Below are 17,318 nucleotides of genomic sequence, written 5' to 3' on the forward strand. Positions count from 1 at the left end.
TTATCCCATTAGATTTGCCCATTATATAAAAATTATATGTTTTGAGTTGTAATGGTAATTAATAATTAATACATGTTGAATCAAATGACCTGAATGATAAAAATAACATTATTTTTCCAATATATTTAGAGTACGAGCAGCTACATTTATAAGATGCAATAGATTAAAAAGTACGAAACAAATACAATTTTATAATCATTTTGAACTGTTTAAAAAAATAATATAACATAAAGGCTTAATGCCCAAATAAGTGACTAAACTATACTTTTTGTGCCAAATAAGTGCCTACATTTTTTGGTCCATCCGAGTGCCTAACATTACAAACATTAGCAATTTAGGTGTCCAGGTTGTTAACATCGTTAGTTTTTCCCTTAAGTGACACGTGTCATAACCTGGTAATTTTAAAACTTGTTTTTTAAAAAATTAAAAATATCATTATATTTATAAAAAAATTTAACTTTTCTTATATTATTAAACAGTCCCGAAATCCCAAATCTTAACCTTAATTCGCCATTGCCACCCTCTTCGGTCACGACCACCGCCTCCAACGTAATCATTGCCATCATCCTAGTTATATTTCGTCGTAATTGTCACCGATTCACAGTCGGAACCACGTGGAATCATGATTTTTATCTTAGGGGTCACGGGATTTAAAACGTTGATTTGTCGTCAATCAATCGTCAACCGGTCACGATTTCATAGGGGTTTTGGTCACCGGGGGGAGGAGATGTCGGGTGGAGCTTTGTCGACGGTAAAGGGTGGTGGTCGGCGTAGGTTTAGAGGTTGAAATGAAGATTTTCAAAGTTTTTGGGTTATTTCAAAATTTGTGTTTTTTTAAATATATAATTTTATTTTTAAAATTATTATATTGTAACACGTGTCACTTAACGGGGAGAACTAACATCGTTAATGGCCTGGGCACCTAAAGGGGCAACGTTTATAATATTAGGTAAAAAACAGACACTTATTTAGCTCAAAATGTATAGTTTAGGCACTTATTTTGGCAATAAACCTAACATAAATACATGACGGATAATTAACATATATCTAAATTTAAATTAATTTTTTTAATAAAATATACATCTAAACTAAAAATGGATATATTTGTGGGTAGAATTCATTAATATAATATAATATTTATCAGTTTTATACTATTTTAGATTGAACATAAATCGATGACTAATATTGTTCATTTTTTTAATATAAAAATCTTCTTATTTTAAACTTTTTATCTAAGCTATCATTAACATAAAATTGAAAGGTTTTATTATGGGTAATTGGTCTCCCTCTATGAAAAATTTAATCTTATGTCTATTTAAATTTAAATTATAAGCTTAAACATTGAATTATACACTATAAAATGTAAAAGAGATAATAACTTCAGTGACCGAAAATGCCTTATAATGTACGATTTTAACTAATATTTTTTGGATTTGCGAAAATGACCAACAAATTCACAACGCGAACTCCAATTTCACAACTCAATTTCCAAATTCGCAACACAGAAGTCAAATTCGCAACACAGAAGTCAAATTCGCAGAGCGCGTTTATTTTCGCAACGCAAATTTTATTTTCGAATTTGAAACACAATATTAATTTCGCAACACAAATGTAAACAGTATAATCGCAAATCATAACCTAAATCACAACTCAGTCTCATCTCCATCTCTACTCTCTACGGCGACATCCGTCCCCATCTCCGATGAAATCCGTCTATCTCCATCTCTCAGAGCCACCCTCACAACCATGCACAGTCAGAAATGGAAAATCAACCACCGAGGGTTAGTTTTTTTAATTATTTTTATTTTGAAATTTTGTATTATTATTAGATTTTTCATATTTAAATTGATGATAAATTTACTGGTAATTTCAATAATAGATTAACCATTTCACTTAGATTGCTTAGTAAATTCATTCGGTTGCTGCCAATACTGCTAAACTGTTTAGTCTTTAACCCTGTGAAGTTAGTATTTGTCTTTGTTTTGTATTTTGGTTGAAGTAATGCGATTCATTCAAGTTTCAATTTGCAGAAGACTATTTGAAACTTAAATTCGCAACAAACTAAAATCGCAATGCGATTTTAGTTTCGCGTTGCGATTCTAAGTTTCAGAAACTATTCTTCTTCTGCAAATTGAAACTTGAATGAATTGCATTACTTCAACCAAAAAACAAAGACAAATACTAACTTCACAGTGTTGCGAATTTAAGTTTCAAGAATAAACTACTACTCTTTATGTTGTCATTGAACCTGCACTAAACCTATATGTGTCCTTTTAAATGTTTATATAAGTGCTTACTTCTGGAATGTTATCTGATGCATTTTGTGAACTATGATAGAATAATGACTTGGGTGAATACCGTGCAAGTTTGAAATATATTTGGCTTTGTTTTCACTGTTTAATATCATGTCTGTTTATAGTGTATAATTTGTAGTTTTTGGTATATCTAACTTGGTATGTTTATTGTTTTTGTAGAAATTTTTTTCGGCTTCATTGATCTTAAGGAATAAATTAGGCCTAGACACTACAATTGCGTCGACGATATACCTGTACAAAGAAAATTGTTTGAGGATACTTGCTTCAGGCCATGGCTGAAAGTACAACATCCGGGTGGAGATGCTATGTTAACCCATTTGTTTCTTCAAACCATGACTAACAATCTACCCGAGAGGATACAACATGGTGATGAAGAGATATGATTTCATTTTCCTCCGGCGTATACTTGTTTTGGCGGGAGGAGTTTTGCTTAATCACTGGTCTACGCTTCGGACACGATGATGTAGGTCGGTACACTAGTCATATCGCCCGCCCATCATGGTTATCTCGGGTTTTTCCTGTGCTGGAAAAGACGAAGCAGAGTTTACACGTCGATGACTTGAAAAGATTATTTGTTAAAGATGGTTTTACTCTGATGGATGACCTCGATGTTGTCCGAGTATGCCTTTTATTACTTTTGCATGCCGACTTTTTAGGCAAAGAGGCCAGACAACCTATTTCTGATAACTTAATATTATTGGTAGAGGACCTAAATGCATGGAACATGTTTCCGTGGGGTTCATATCTATGGAAAGCTACCTGAAAAAAGTTGTCGTCTGCCTTTGAGGACAAAAAAAGTTTGCGTGGCCATGGTTTCAAATACACTTTGGCATACTTTATTTAGGCCTTTAAGGTAAGAATTTCTATATAATGTTTCCAAAATTATAATTAATTATTTAACAATTACTAATGTTTGTGTATTATATTATTTGTAGATTTGGATATTTGAGGCTTTTCCCAGAATGCGGACATATGCAATCAAAAATTTAAATGATATTCTAAGGCTATTTCCTGGAGGAGGATCCGGTTGTTGGATTGGGAAGAGTTACGACCATATACGACGATTTCCTAGGGTTAATCCTGAAGTGAGCTGCATGAAATTGATGTATTTGTGCATAAACAACTGTCTGGGGTACACTTTTTTTGCTTGTTTAATTGATTTGTAAAAGTTGATTTGTTTAATTGATGAGGAAATAAGAATTGTTTTTTGCTCGTTTAATTTATTAGTAAAAGTTGATTTGTAAAAGTTGATTTGTTTAATTGATGTGTAAATAATTCTTATTTTTTGCTTGTTTAATTGATTTGTAAAAGTTGATTTGTTGTTTTAAATTTCAATATGCATTATGTTGAAGGCAAAAAAGACTTGTTGAAGGTACACTTTCGCAACGCAAAAATCAAATTCGCAACGTGATTTTCGCATTGCGATTTCGCATTTCGAATTTGACTTTCGCAACAATCGCAACGCGAATTTGACTTTCACAACAATTGCAACGTGAATTTGACTTTCGCGTTGCGAATTCAAGGAAAACACCTTAAAAAGATAAACAACAATTTGATAACAACTGAACAGATCATAGCAATGTTCAAACTCAAGTTACTAATGAATGTCTAACTGAAATGTGTGCATTCACACATAAAATACACATAATACAACGTTTGCATTTAAAAATCACCTAAGTTAATAAGTCCCAAAAGGTGAAGCCGGTTGTGATTGGGATTTTGATTTTGATTTCCTTTTGCTTGGCACCATATAAGCTTTGGATTTTGATGAGGATCCATATTTTGGTAGAGAAAAAGATGATTTTGATGGCACTGGTGATCCACAAGTCAACCTTGTATGACCACTTTCTTTGCACCGACTACATGTCGATATCCTCTTCTCTTCACCCTTAGACGGTATACGATCATGATTTTTTGGTCGGCCAGGTAGCCTGCTGTCCATGACTGGTGGCAAAACTGTTTGTAAGTCATCTGGTATGTCTCACTCAGAAGGATGTGGAATAGGGTAGACAATCTCGACATAAGTCTGTCGATATACTTCTGTAGTGTAGCAATCCATAGCGTATGCGCTTGAATCATCTTGGTTTAGATGAAGAGTAACTTTTATAACATCACAGATAACCAGATGTTTGCCATTTCATACAACTACACGTCTTTGCATTTAGATCGACAAGCCCATTTAAGTTATTATCCAATACTTCAAACAAAGTGTTTGAACATGGTTCAACTCTCCATGACGTTGACTTCACAACATGTTTCGTTATCTTTTTTTCAGTCCATGGTGTAACACGACGTTCCAATGTTCCTGTAAATTTAAATAAATAATACTTAGTAAAATATATGATAAGTTACGAATTTAAAGAAATAATACCTGCATGGTTTCTTTTCTTGTAGTACCACTGTTGAATAGATGTTCGAAAAAACTCCATTAACATAGTAATGGGTAATTTTCGGGAATGACGACTTAGAGCGTTGATTGATTATGCACTATTAGACGTCATGAAACCATATATTGCTCCAAGTTGATGGTACTCTTAACCATCATTCAAACCCTACATCTTCTAGTGTTTGAGCACATTGAGGCAAAACAAGTCTTAAACAAATTATATGCTTATTAAAATCCATTTCCCGATAAGCTTTTACAGCCTTCCAGTATGTCCATTTGTGATTTTTTATACCAGCATACCTTGATTTTAGATTTTTGTACAAATGAAAACCACAAAGTCCATGAAAAGCATCTGGAAAACACCTTCTAACAACGTTGTCAATTGAGTTTGCCCTATCGGATATGATTGTCAGATTGCTAATAGGACCTATACAAGCCCTAAGATGCCCCATAAACCATGTCCCTGAATCAGAGGTTTCAGATTTGCCAACCTCGTATTGGCAGTATCCCATTATTAGAATCCATGGCTACTGCTAATAAGTTTACTCCAAGGTATCGACCTTTCAAATGTGCTTCGTCAACTATAATAACTGGGCGCATACAAGTAATAAACGAACGAATCTACAAAATAATATACACAAGACATAATCATTTAAATGTGAAATGCATGTAACTAAAAAAAATGAGTCAACAAAATTATATTGATTTACTAACCGTAGCACCAATGGCGAACGATATGAGTTAACTCAGCTTTAAATTGTGAGTTACCGACCCAGGATTTTTCAGCTTTAAATTGTGACAATAAGCCGGCAGTTGGGCAAACGATGCTTCTGAAGACCCCCTCAACAATTCCAAGGCATAACATTTGGCTCTCCAAGCTTGAGAATATGAGATACTAATCTTGAACCGAGCATTCATGTCAGTCATAATTTCATGTCCCCGATATACCCTGCCATTCAAAAACATTAACTCAGCCAGAAAATCACCCAACACCTTTTTGTTTGTCTGTCTATGGTGAGGAAAAACTTGGGTTCTTGAACATGTATGTTTATCAATAAAAGTCCTAACTTAAAACATTTCACAATCTTTTATCCTCTTTGCAATCATACGCCACGTACAGTTTTTGTCAATCATACACTTTGTTTCAAAACGATCTTTGCTTGATTTGTTAACTTTTAGTTGATAGCCATCTTCCACACATTTCGTATACAAAGCTATCTTCAAGTCTTCCTTTGTATCAAAACAATCATCTTTCTTGATACGAATAACTTTTGTGTGACAATCAACTGCTATCTTTACCAACTCTTCTTCCGGTATCTGAAGTAATTATAGCATATTCCAGTTATACTCCCGTTGTATTTTCTTCTTCTTTTTTTCTTCGGGGACTTCTTCTTCTTCTTTTTCTTCTTCATGGTTATATGAATTACATAATAGATGTTCAACATGTTCATTCACAGTCGTAACTTCCTTCTCATTATTATCAACAACATCTTCCTCGACAGCGGCTGTTTCATCATCAAAATTCGGGTATTGACCAATATCAAAATCATTACACGCAGGGTCTGTTTCTTCTTATGAAACATCATCAAAATCCGAGTATTGACCAAGATCAAAGTCCGGGTATTGGCCAAGATCAATTTTCGAATACTGATTAGTACTCACAATTTTTTCTGTTGGCTCATAATCGTCTAACTGGTCAATACGAAAACCGGAATTCGGTGCTGAAAGTTGATTGGGATTTGGATTAGGAAAAGGTTGTGGGTTTTGAGATTGTGTTTGATATTGTGTTTGGTATTGGAAATGTGGTGAAACAAAATTTTCTTGGTGATGAAATTGTGGTGGAACCATTAAATTTTGAGGTTAATAATCACGTTGTACATTGTGAGCACCATAAACTGGGGTTGAAGAACTTAGTTGATTACTACCCGCTACTGACCCAACTTCACTACTTCTAGGTTCAACAACATACAATGTAACATCATCTTCTTGCGAAACACTAATGTAAGCAATGAATCGTTCAACATCTTCATTGTCGGTTAACAAATAAACTTTACATTTTCTCTGATAAGATAGCCTAAATCCACTTAGAGGCTCTAAATTCAATTTCTTTGCAACACGTAACATTAGAGTTTCATAAGTTAACTTTTTTAATGACAGTTTTAGTTGAAGATTCATGGGTAAAGACATATATTGTAAAACACCATGAACATTCTCCCATGACCCTCCAAAACACAAATCTATCCAAACATGATCAACATTAGATGATTTCATTCTATAAATTGTAAATTAATTTACTAAACAAACGAGCTATAAACTACATATCATTACTAACTTAGAGAAAAACATACATTTATTAAGTTGATAGTTGATAATTTGGGAGAGAAATCATTGAAAAATTATATAGAAATAAAATTATGTAAAAAAAATTAGAGATGGGAAGGATGTCGTTGGATATAGGAACAGATGTCGCCGGAAAGAGTGATAGATGGAGATGGAATGAGTTGCGATTTAGGGATTTAGGTTATGAGTTGTTGTTGCTGCGTAGTTATATATCCAAAACATTTGTTTTGCGAAACTAAAACCTGTTGCGAAATTAAAATTTGTGTTGCAAATTCGAAAATCGAGTTGCGAATTCAGAAATCGAGTTGCGAATTCAGAAATCGAGTTTTGAATTTGAAATCCAATGTTGCGAATTTGGAAATTGCGTTGCGAATTTGGAAACTGAGTTGTGAAATTGGAGTTCGTGTTGCGAATTTGTTGGTCATTTTCACAAATCCAAAAAAAGTTGGTTAAAATCGTATATTATAAGGCATTTTCATCACTGAAGTTATTTTCTCAATGTAAAATATAAAATATTATACATGAACCAAATGAATCTAGTGGGTAAAAGATTATTGTTATTTGTTTAGGTCTTGGGTTTGAACACCACATATGCCAAGGGTGAACGTTCATCGTCAAAATGATCGAGTCTTTAATAAGATATTATATTGTATCTATCATAAAATTATATATATATATATATATATATATATATATATATATATAAACTTTTAAACCCCAAAATACAATTTTTTTAGAATACCACAAAACCGTGTATCACGTTGGAACATAGTCCATTGGCTGATTGAAGAAATGAAAAAGCCGAAAGTCCAAAATCTCAAGCTCTAAATATGTGGGGGTCCTGGGTTTTTTCTTATTTTTCTTTAATTTCTTTCCCCCCTTCAAAATTACAATTTAGTATTTATATTTGTTCTTATTTTTCCATTTCGTGTTCGCCATGGACTTGGTCTACATTGTGTTTGTCATCATTCATTAGGGTATATCTGCTCCTAAATCAAATTATTTAGACCATCATCAAATTTAATTTATGGATAAAGTTTAATTTGGCACTCCAATTATTTAATTTTTCATCCAACTAATAAGAAAGGAAAATATTAATAAATCATTGATTGGCAACTCTTAAAAACTGAAAAATAGATAATTTTCATTGAAATGACTATTTGATCAAGTCAAATTAAATGAAAAAAATGAATTAATTAAACTAACGAGGTTTATTTTTTCATTCAAATTTTATTTTGAATTTCTTAAAACTAAGTCAAATTTATAAATTCAAAATATGTTGAATCAAATATATTTTTTAATTTAAGTAAAAAAATAACTCAAACTAAACATTTTTTTTAAAAGATGGTACTTTGTATTAAGAAAGATTACAAAGTACACCACTCATTAAAAAACCTCCCTAATCCTATGTAGAGGAAAAAGAGTGTGCAGTGAGATGGTAATAATCCGAAAAAAACACAAAGCTGTGACATCAGACAAACCAAACTCCAACCCAACACATCAAACAAAACAACACCCGCTACCAGAGCTTGAATGAAGACCATCCCTGAGTCATGGAGAGCCACACTTGCTGAAACTGTTCCAATGAAGAAATAAGGACAGGAAGCTCGAAACTCTAAAGAGCAATGCAGCCTTAAGAAAAATAGCCAACAATAACTAGCAGAATTGCATTAGAACACATCTCCCAACAACCACTATCTGCCAACAGACAAACTTAAACAATTGGATAATTCGAAAAGGTTGGCTCTCTATAAAACCAACTGACCAAAAGCTAACATTCACCCAACAGATTAAAAAGTCCCATCATTCGACACTATGGGCACAATGAATAAACAATTTCCGACAGCCACCTCATGTCCCACTACATGAACAACATGCGCATACCAGCAATTCAGGCCACCATCTTCACTTTTTAATCAGTGTTACATTGAAACTTTCATCAATAAAGTTTACCTCGAAACCAGCATCTGTAGTAGATCCCTCCTGCATCTAGGAATCATCTCTTCACCGAATACTGCTTTATTCGTCGCTCCACCACCGGCCGGAGAGCCATCCATGAGCACACAAAGCATTACACAAACACAAGAGCAGACAGAGGTCGACAACGATAAACAACACCAAGGAAACATATAACTAGCCAAAGCAAACACAAGATAGCTGCAACAACAACACACAAACGAACGTGGTAAACTCCAAAACACAATAACGCCACCACCCACTAAAACACAGGCCACAGGATACCCACACCCACCAAACAGAAATGGGGAAATGAAGAAAACCACCAGAAACCAGCTTGTCAACAAAAAAACTAGCCACAACAAAACAGACTAACTAAAAAACGAAACTACTAAAATCCTTAAACTAAAATGTTATTTATAAAACTACTACAGCTCCACTAAAAACATAGACAAAACCTCATAACCAAAGGCTTAAACCTCTACAAACCCCTGACAGTCACGCACTAAACTCAAATAATCTGGAGATGCTAAATCCATGAGAACCTCTCTATCAGAACCACCATCAATTAAAGATCTAAACCTAAAATCAACTCGACTCCTCTTCTGTGTAATATACACACTCATAACCTCACCATAGAAACCCACTATCCGCCAAAAGAAACAGATTCCAGAAATACCTAAAACATTCTCCCACAGACTTTATAATAACAAGCGAGCAATAGACAAATACACTAAGGCTTTAACACAAATAGCTTGCAAGCAGATCGAACTATAGCAAACTGACTCTAGAAGCAAACTAGAACCCCACGCATTAACTCAACACTATGAAACTAATTCATACATAAACCAATTCTCAAACACCGAAACAACAATCAAATAGAAGCAGGAAAAATCACAGCTGGAGAGAATGAAACGGTCTCACCAAAAACTAGAGGAGAACACCCAAAACGCGTAGCAGCTTTGGGGACGAAAGTCGAACGAAACCTAATCCCCAAAATCACCTGGCTGGAGAGAAAGAAAACGGACTCACCAAAACTAGCAAAGAACACCCAAATCTCGTAGCATCTTTGGGGACAAAAATCGAAAACCTAATCCCCAAAATCACCTAGCCGGGCCTTACCAAACCTTTGATCAAAGAACGAGAGAGAGGAATCAACGATATTGTGTTGGTTAATGAGATCTTGAGAGAAACGGTCAAAGGAGAGCGTGAAACAGCGAGGGCGGAGGTGGTGGCATCCTCCACCACCCAGATCTTTATCTCGGAGCAATCTGACTAAATTTCATGTTAAAGTTAGAAATGATTATTTTATCCAAATTTATTGAATTCCAATATGTAATGATTTCATTTCCCTAGGATCCTTCCATTTCTATTATTATTTCATGCAATTCCTTGGGGGATTCTAAATATATAGTTTAGGGTTGTTGGAACAAGCTTCTTTTAGGCTGTTTTCGGAAATCCAATCATATAATATAATTTGGAATAATCGTCATATAGCATCAAGGACATTTTTGTTGACTCATTCCGTCCTTTTACATATTAATATAAAATTTGTAATGTTCCCATCTATTGACCATTATTCATAAAGCTGGCGTGAAACAACGGCATGCATAAATTCTAGGAAGCAAATCATGTTAGAAAGGAAAAAAAACAAAATTAGAAGGGATGATTTTTGTGTGTTCATCGAATAATAATAATAATAGATGAGTATAAAATATTATTGGTTAATGTAAGATTAAAAAAGATTAAATTTAATTATAATTTAAAAAATTATAATGAATATGAATTGGATAATAATATAGGTTGTCGTGTATTATTGATTACAACTAAAATTATTATCAATTATGTAAATTTTTAGAATAAATAAATAATATTTTAAATTAAAACTCGTCACAATAAAATATTCTCAATTATGTCAAAAATTGTTATTAATTATGAATCTTTTAATTATATAATATAATATTTTAAATTAACATCTATCACAAATTAACTTCCGATTAAACCGTAGCACAATAATGCTATCCGGTAATAATTAACAGTATCTTTCGAAGCCTGAAGCTCTTGAAATGAACGTCCAATCCATATAATGGGACCCACCTCCTAACTAAAGCAAGCAAACAAATTGAAAATTTAACGATTTCTATTCCGGTTTAAAAGCAACGGACAAGTTCTGTTGCATGGTAGTGTAATTTAAGGATAAGATATCGCAAATAATAAATGTAATAGAAAATATTATAAAATATATTATTTTAGATTGAAAGTAGTTTAAAATATTATTTTTTAATATTTTCTGTTATATTAAAAATATTTTAAAGAATGTAATATTTTTTATTGTTAACCGAAAATACGAGGACGCAAGGTGATGTTAAAAAAAAAAACAGGTTGTTGTCTCAAGAACATGATGAGACAACCAAAAACAGGATAAGTCCCTAATAAACTTATATTAAGAAATGCATGGAGTTGTCTCAAGAAGAGGAAGAAGATTTCTTCAGCTCTCTTCGCCTGTTTGCAAACCCTTCTCCATGTCTCATTATCCAAAACCTTTCTATTTCTTCGGCTTTCCGACCGGGGATCCTTCCGGCAATCAACCCCCACCTGTTGCAGTAATGTCGCATTTGTCATCGTTAATGTTTTAGAAAAATAATTAAAGAAAGATGGGAGGCCTCACTTGTCTCCGACGAGTTTATACATTCTATAAATGAGATCTTCTTCTTGTTCAGACATGTTTATGAACTCCCATTCAATGCTGCTCACCTCTGTCATAAAAAAACATCAATAAACCAAACCCAGAACGTATATTACAAAACGGAACCATAAAGTTGTATTGTATTGTATGTACCTTGAGAACAGCAGCTATTGGTCTTGGCTTGCTTCTGTTTGTCCATCTGTTTTTTCCCTTTGTAGAATTGGTGAGGTTAATGGAAATGAGAAGAGGATTAATGAATGGGCAATTAATAGCTTCCTCTGAAAAGGGAAATTTATAATATAGAAAATTGGGATGGGGGCATTGAGAGATGAGGCTCAAGCCTTCCCCTTCGGGGGGAACAAAAGCAACGAACGACAGGTCCTACCAAACAAACAAATATAAATGGGGTTGACTTGTAGTTGTCTCTGTTAAAGCCGTAAGCAACCCAGACAAGGGTCAAGCTTTGTCTTTCTGTTTCATGGCACCACCACCCAAGATGGCAGCACTGCCATTTTATCTTCCCTATACAACATTTTTCATTCTGAATATATCAATTGATCGGGACATTATTTTTTTTTATCAAAGGGACATTGTTTTGACTCATAGCTTACCTATATCTTTGATCTTTCGTCCCTATTAAATACGTTGAATAAAGCTCGTAATTATACAGTAATGTTTTGGTGAGCAACAAAATTAGTATCTAATATCAGTAGCTGCTGCTTTAATCTTTGTGAAAATTTTATTAGCTTACTCCTTGTCTAAAACAAAGTGCATGTATGATGTATCGGTTCATTTCTTTCCTAAAAAGTTGTGCTGTTTTCTTTGTTGTAGAGAGAGCAGACAGCTAACTAAGCTGATCTACTTAGTTTCTGATCAACTGTCTAAATTTTCGTCGACTTACATTTGGTTGTTGAACAATTGGAAGGGCGAACCTTGGGGTGGCGGCTTTGGAAAAGATCCTTACCCACTTTTGAAGCCTTTTTTTGTTATTGTTTTGATAGATCAACTTTATGAGATTTTGAAGAATGAGTGATCATTCTCATTTTTTTTCTGCAGTTGATCCACTTTTACCACTTGATCGACATATACATACAATCCTAGCTAACTTACACTTGCCCATCGGTACCAATAATTCAATATATGCTCCTTCAACAATTAACAGCTAACTTGTGTGTACTGGGAATTGAATACTAATTGCAGAGTGTTTGAGATTTGACAAAATCAATCTCAACAAAATGGAACTGGTATCTGTAGGCACCCAAAAGCTTATGGCATATGCCAATTCCAAGTCTGAAAAATGATCATGAGACAGCAACTTTGAATGCAGATGAAAACTGTTCCAACTAACTGTTGAATGGCTTTCGTGCTGAGAGAAAAAGAATTGTTGCTAAACCTTATGATTTCACAGTATTTAAAGTACAATATCCCACGCCATTACTAGTGTGATTCAATCTTTTTGGTAGATTTTCATTTTTATTTATCACAAGATAAATTTTACGACTATAGGACTTTTTTTGTTCCTGCCAGAGTTTGAATTGCTGTTTTCGAAGTTTTAAAGCGTAGGGTAAATCATATATTAGTCCTTGAACTTTTAACACATTTGCAATTTGGCTACTAAACTTTTAAAATTTACATTTAAGTCATTAATTCTTTTATTCGCTTTCTGGTGATTAACTTCCGCCACTATTTTCGATTGCTGATAAGACATGTCTATATGGTATTTTCTTTAATAAATCAATATCCTCCAATAAAATAACAGCATGTGTCATCATTTTTTAATAAAAATTGGGTTTTACTACTTATACCTATTATTTTAAAAATTTATTAAAATGCTAAGAAAAAAAGGAAAATAAGAAAATTTACATATTAATTTTTGAGAAAAAATTAAACTTGGGTTGAAATGCTCAAAGAGGACCAAAGAAGAAGCATTTTTTTTCAGTTAAGATTTAACTGAGGGATGCCAAAAAAGCGCCCTTCCAAAACCCAAGGAAAGTTATTTTACTGAGCTGAAGAATTGAAGCTTGATTAGAAGGCCAAAAAATGGCGGGAAATTATGACAATAATAGAACGGAACATTCAGTGTCTGTTAATTGCATGTAATTTTGTTAATGGCTTCGAGTATCTTCTACTCCATGAAACCATCATACAACATCCTGTGTAAAGGTCAATGGTAGCTGGAAAACCATCACTTTTGTCCAGAAAAATACTTCAACCCGAAAGCTCATTCTTTTAGATTGGCAATGGAAGCATAATCATATTGGACAATTCTTTAACAAAAATTATCTAGAAGCTATGCCTATGCTGTCTTGAATGAGAAACAAAACATGGTTTAACTTGGGTACGTGTTGGAAGTTCACGTCAGCAAAGATTGAGTGATTGGTTAAACCGGAGAAACTTTTCTAGCGTGGTAGGTCTAAACTCTTCAAAAACTTAACAAGAAATCGTCACAAAAGATCTTTGAATTAGCGTACTGGTTTCTACAACTTTTATGACTCAAAATGCGACCCCATTTGCTTACTGTACACGCACTCTCTACAGTCAAATTCAACGGCTGAGAACTCAGCAATTATACACTTAAACTTTAGAAAGGAAAAAAAAACATACATTAATGGTTCACCCTAACAAGAGAAACACCCCAATATGTACAAAACAAAGGCAAAAGGAGCACAACTGGTACTTAAAACGATAAGAGCCTCCATCGTTTCTTATATTACATAGATATTTACATATATAACACCATAATAACGTACATCACCAACGCTGGACAAAACCCAGATCGACCTAAAATATTAACAGTGAAAAAAAAACACCATGTTGTTCCATGTCTCTGTCCGTAGAAGCTAGTGGTCATCAAAATTTATAAATTAGTATCGGTTGATAGGCTCCGTTTGGTCCAGCATGGCCATCCTCTCCGAAACGTCGGCTAATGACTTGAGGTTAAATCGGATAAGAGCCTCCACGAAGTAGCAAGTTTCGTCCTGGGTGTTCCCTTCCGGCACATCGACGACGAATGATTCTATCACCATTGTCCCCGGCATTCCTTCGATAACCTCCGGATGGACCGTTATGATTGAAGAATAATTCTGCCAGGAAAAAAAAAACACAGTCAACAAAATCTGTACCTGTTTTTTTGTTCTTTCGAGTTGAAACGAATGGGGAAAATGAAGTAAAAAGGAAAGAGAATAATTGGTATATTGTTTTTACCCTGAGACGGTGGTCGCCGCCGACTATTTTGATGCCGAGAATGTGCTCTTCGTCATCAAGAAGCTCTAATCGTTCGGTGCTGGTGGTGGCCGGAAGGCCGGATTTAACGTTGACTTCTCTAACACTACCAATTCTGAGGTCCCCTTTCATTATGCACCTGCTCACAAACGGCTTGTACTTTTGCGGCTGATCAAACCGCCTTACCAACGACCATACCTTTCATAATATAATCAAATCCATAACCACTATTATTACAAGCAATAATTTTTTTTTTGAAAAAAAATAATAGTACTGAAGTAGTTGCTTTTTCTTAAAAAAAACACTCCTAGATTTATTCATTTATTACTTTAAAATTTCAGACATGAACATAAATGTAGCAGGTCAGGGGAGAAAAAAAGAAATGAAGATATGAAAATGCATAGAGACAAAAACATACGAGATTAACAGGAGCTTTGACATGTTTGACAAGAGCAGAGGAGCACTGGTCGTCTCTGATGTCGTGCCGGTGACGTCTCCGTATGTATTGCGCCTCCATCATACCGCAAGCATGGTCACCCTTCATTTCTTTTTCTGATATGATCAGTGAACGAATATACTACCAATTCACCTCGATTCTGTCTTATAAACTAGAAGCTGAAAATATTACAGGAGAGAATCACAGACAAAGGAAGAAGGGAAGGGGCTACACAAAACTTAGGAAATAGCTTTTAGTTCAAGGTGAATACTAATATAAAAAGATATTAGAAATTACGTGAATACTTAATTATTACTTTTTAATTTTAAAATAAATAATATTATTACTAAATTCTTATAAATTGATTTATCATCTGCTAGTTCACCTATGAAAAATTTTATTTTTTTATTTTTTTTAAAAATACTTTATTCAAGGACTTCTAAAATGCTAAAAGTTGTAATAAATTTAAAGAAAAACAGAAAAACTTGGAATTTTCCGGAGAAACGCTAAACAAATCGAATTTTCTTAAAGTTATATTTTATTCAAGGACTTGTGTGGTACTTTTATCAACTCCTTTTTGTATATTTTTCATAATTTGAAAATCAATAGTTTAAGAAAGAAATATATAAAAACAAAAGCTGTGTACCGTTGTTTTGGTAATGATGGTTTGCCTTCACAGTCCCACTCTATTGTCTCTGATTCGCTAATCCCAGGGATTTCCTTTTCTTCTATTTTCTCTAAACAGGCAGAATGAGAAATTTATCCGTAACAATTATATTTTAACTCATCTGAAAAATATCTTGGTTAGTCGCATATTTTAATGAAGAACGGCAATGATAAAATAGCCGTCCATCGACTAATCAAGACATCACAGTCACTTTGAACAATTTCTTCAACAGCGTTAATTCTGTCTATGAGATTCAGAGTCAGATTCCTGCTATTAAGAACAACGATAATTTGAATTTTTCATCAACCCAAAATGGAAATTTCGTTATATCTGCTGGCCGCAATTAGCGCAAGCACACGTACAGTGGCGGAACAACATCGGGTCAAGGGTTCCCCGCAAATTATTTTTTAAAACTATTAATTATATATATTTGAAAAATAAATAAATAAATTTATCAGACTAATCTCAATTAAAACACTATGTTTATGGAAAATAAATAATAAATTTTTAGTTTCGTCTATGCATACATAATTCCAAATCTAATTTCCTTTCAGTCTAATTTATACTTTTTATTAACTTTTCAGTCTAATAATGCATGTATGATTTTTTTTCTTTTATTATAAATTTAAAAAAAACAATAATTTGTACAAATAGACTTGTACAGGATAACATTTAAGTTGTTTTAACTTGGAAAAAAAACAAGTAGGACGACGTCGTTGTGGATATTTTTGGCAGTATCCCGAGGGGCAGAGATGAGGTTAGGTCAAGAAGTGGGAAGCAGGGAAGTGTTCGGAAGGACCCACCAGTAACCAATGGTGTCTCAACAACTCAGTGTTTTTAGTTTTTTTTATGGGAAATTGAGGAAGGCATCCCCTGTGTTTTATTTTTGCGCCATGTTTCTCTGATCCAATAGAATCCATTAAAATTCCTGAACTTTCAAGAGTGGAAGATAATTACATTTGCTCCCCACTTGCTAGTGCTGGGACCTCCATTTCCCTTTTTTCTATCTATTTATTAATATCTTATTTTGGGGTAGTTCGTTTCGAATGCCAGTAATATATAAATATTCCAACTAGATTTTGCCTTCTGATAAAACAAATAAATAATTGTCTAGCCTTGGGTTTTGTTTTTTATTCCCGGGCACTCGCTCATACTAGGTTCTTTAACCTCGTTTTCTATGTAAATTATTTACCTTTACAGCCGTGTACTCTTTTATTATATAATTTTAGATCTTTAAGGTTTTATCTCATATATGTCATGAATATTTTTTGCATTGTTTTTGTAAAGTTTGTTTTTAAGTTGTTTTTAAT

At 33.7% G+C, this 17,318-nt stretch overlaps 2 protein-coding genes across 2 annotated transcripts; both read right to left on the reverse strand.

Annotated features, from left to right (window-relative positions):
• Window positions 1-11,462: 11,462 nt before the first annotated feature.
• LOC120158511 (transcription factor TRY-like) lies at window positions 11,463-11,897 on the reverse strand. The gene is made up of 3 exons (XM_039169329.1): window positions 11,837-11,897; window positions 11,666-11,753; window positions 11,463-11,592 (listed from the first exon to the last, which is right to left on the reverse strand). The coding sequence occupies exons 1-3, from the start codon at window positions 11,880-11,882 to the stop codon at window positions 11,463-11,465; spliced, it is 264 nt and encodes an 87-aa protein (XP_039025260.1). The 5' UTR covers window positions 11,883-11,897.
• A 2,606-nt stretch (window positions 11,898-14,503) lies between these two features.
• LOC120158495 (abscisic acid receptor PYL3-like) lies at window positions 14,504-15,475 on the reverse strand. Its single transcript, XM_039169316.1, has 3 exons — window positions 15,324-15,475; window positions 14,888-15,103; window positions 14,504-14,766 (listed from the first exon to the last, which is right to left on the reverse strand). Exons 1-3 carry the CDS (start codon window positions 15,447-15,449, stop codon window positions 14,548-14,550), a joined length of 561 nt encoding a protein of 186 aa, XP_039025247.1. The 5' UTR covers window positions 15,450-15,475; the 3' UTR covers window positions 14,504-14,547.
• Between the last annotated feature and the right edge of the window lie 1,843 nt (window positions 15,476-17,318).

This window comes from Hibiscus syriacus, unplaced genomic scaffold (genome assembly GCF_006381635.1).
Source record: "Hibiscus syriacus cultivar Baekdansim isolate YM2019G1 unplaced genomic scaffold, ASM638163v2 tig00111318_pilon, whole genome shotgun sequence".
Taxonomy (NCBI): domain Eukaryota; kingdom Viridiplantae; phylum Streptophyta; class Magnoliopsida; order Malvales; family Malvaceae; genus Hibiscus; species Hibiscus syriacus.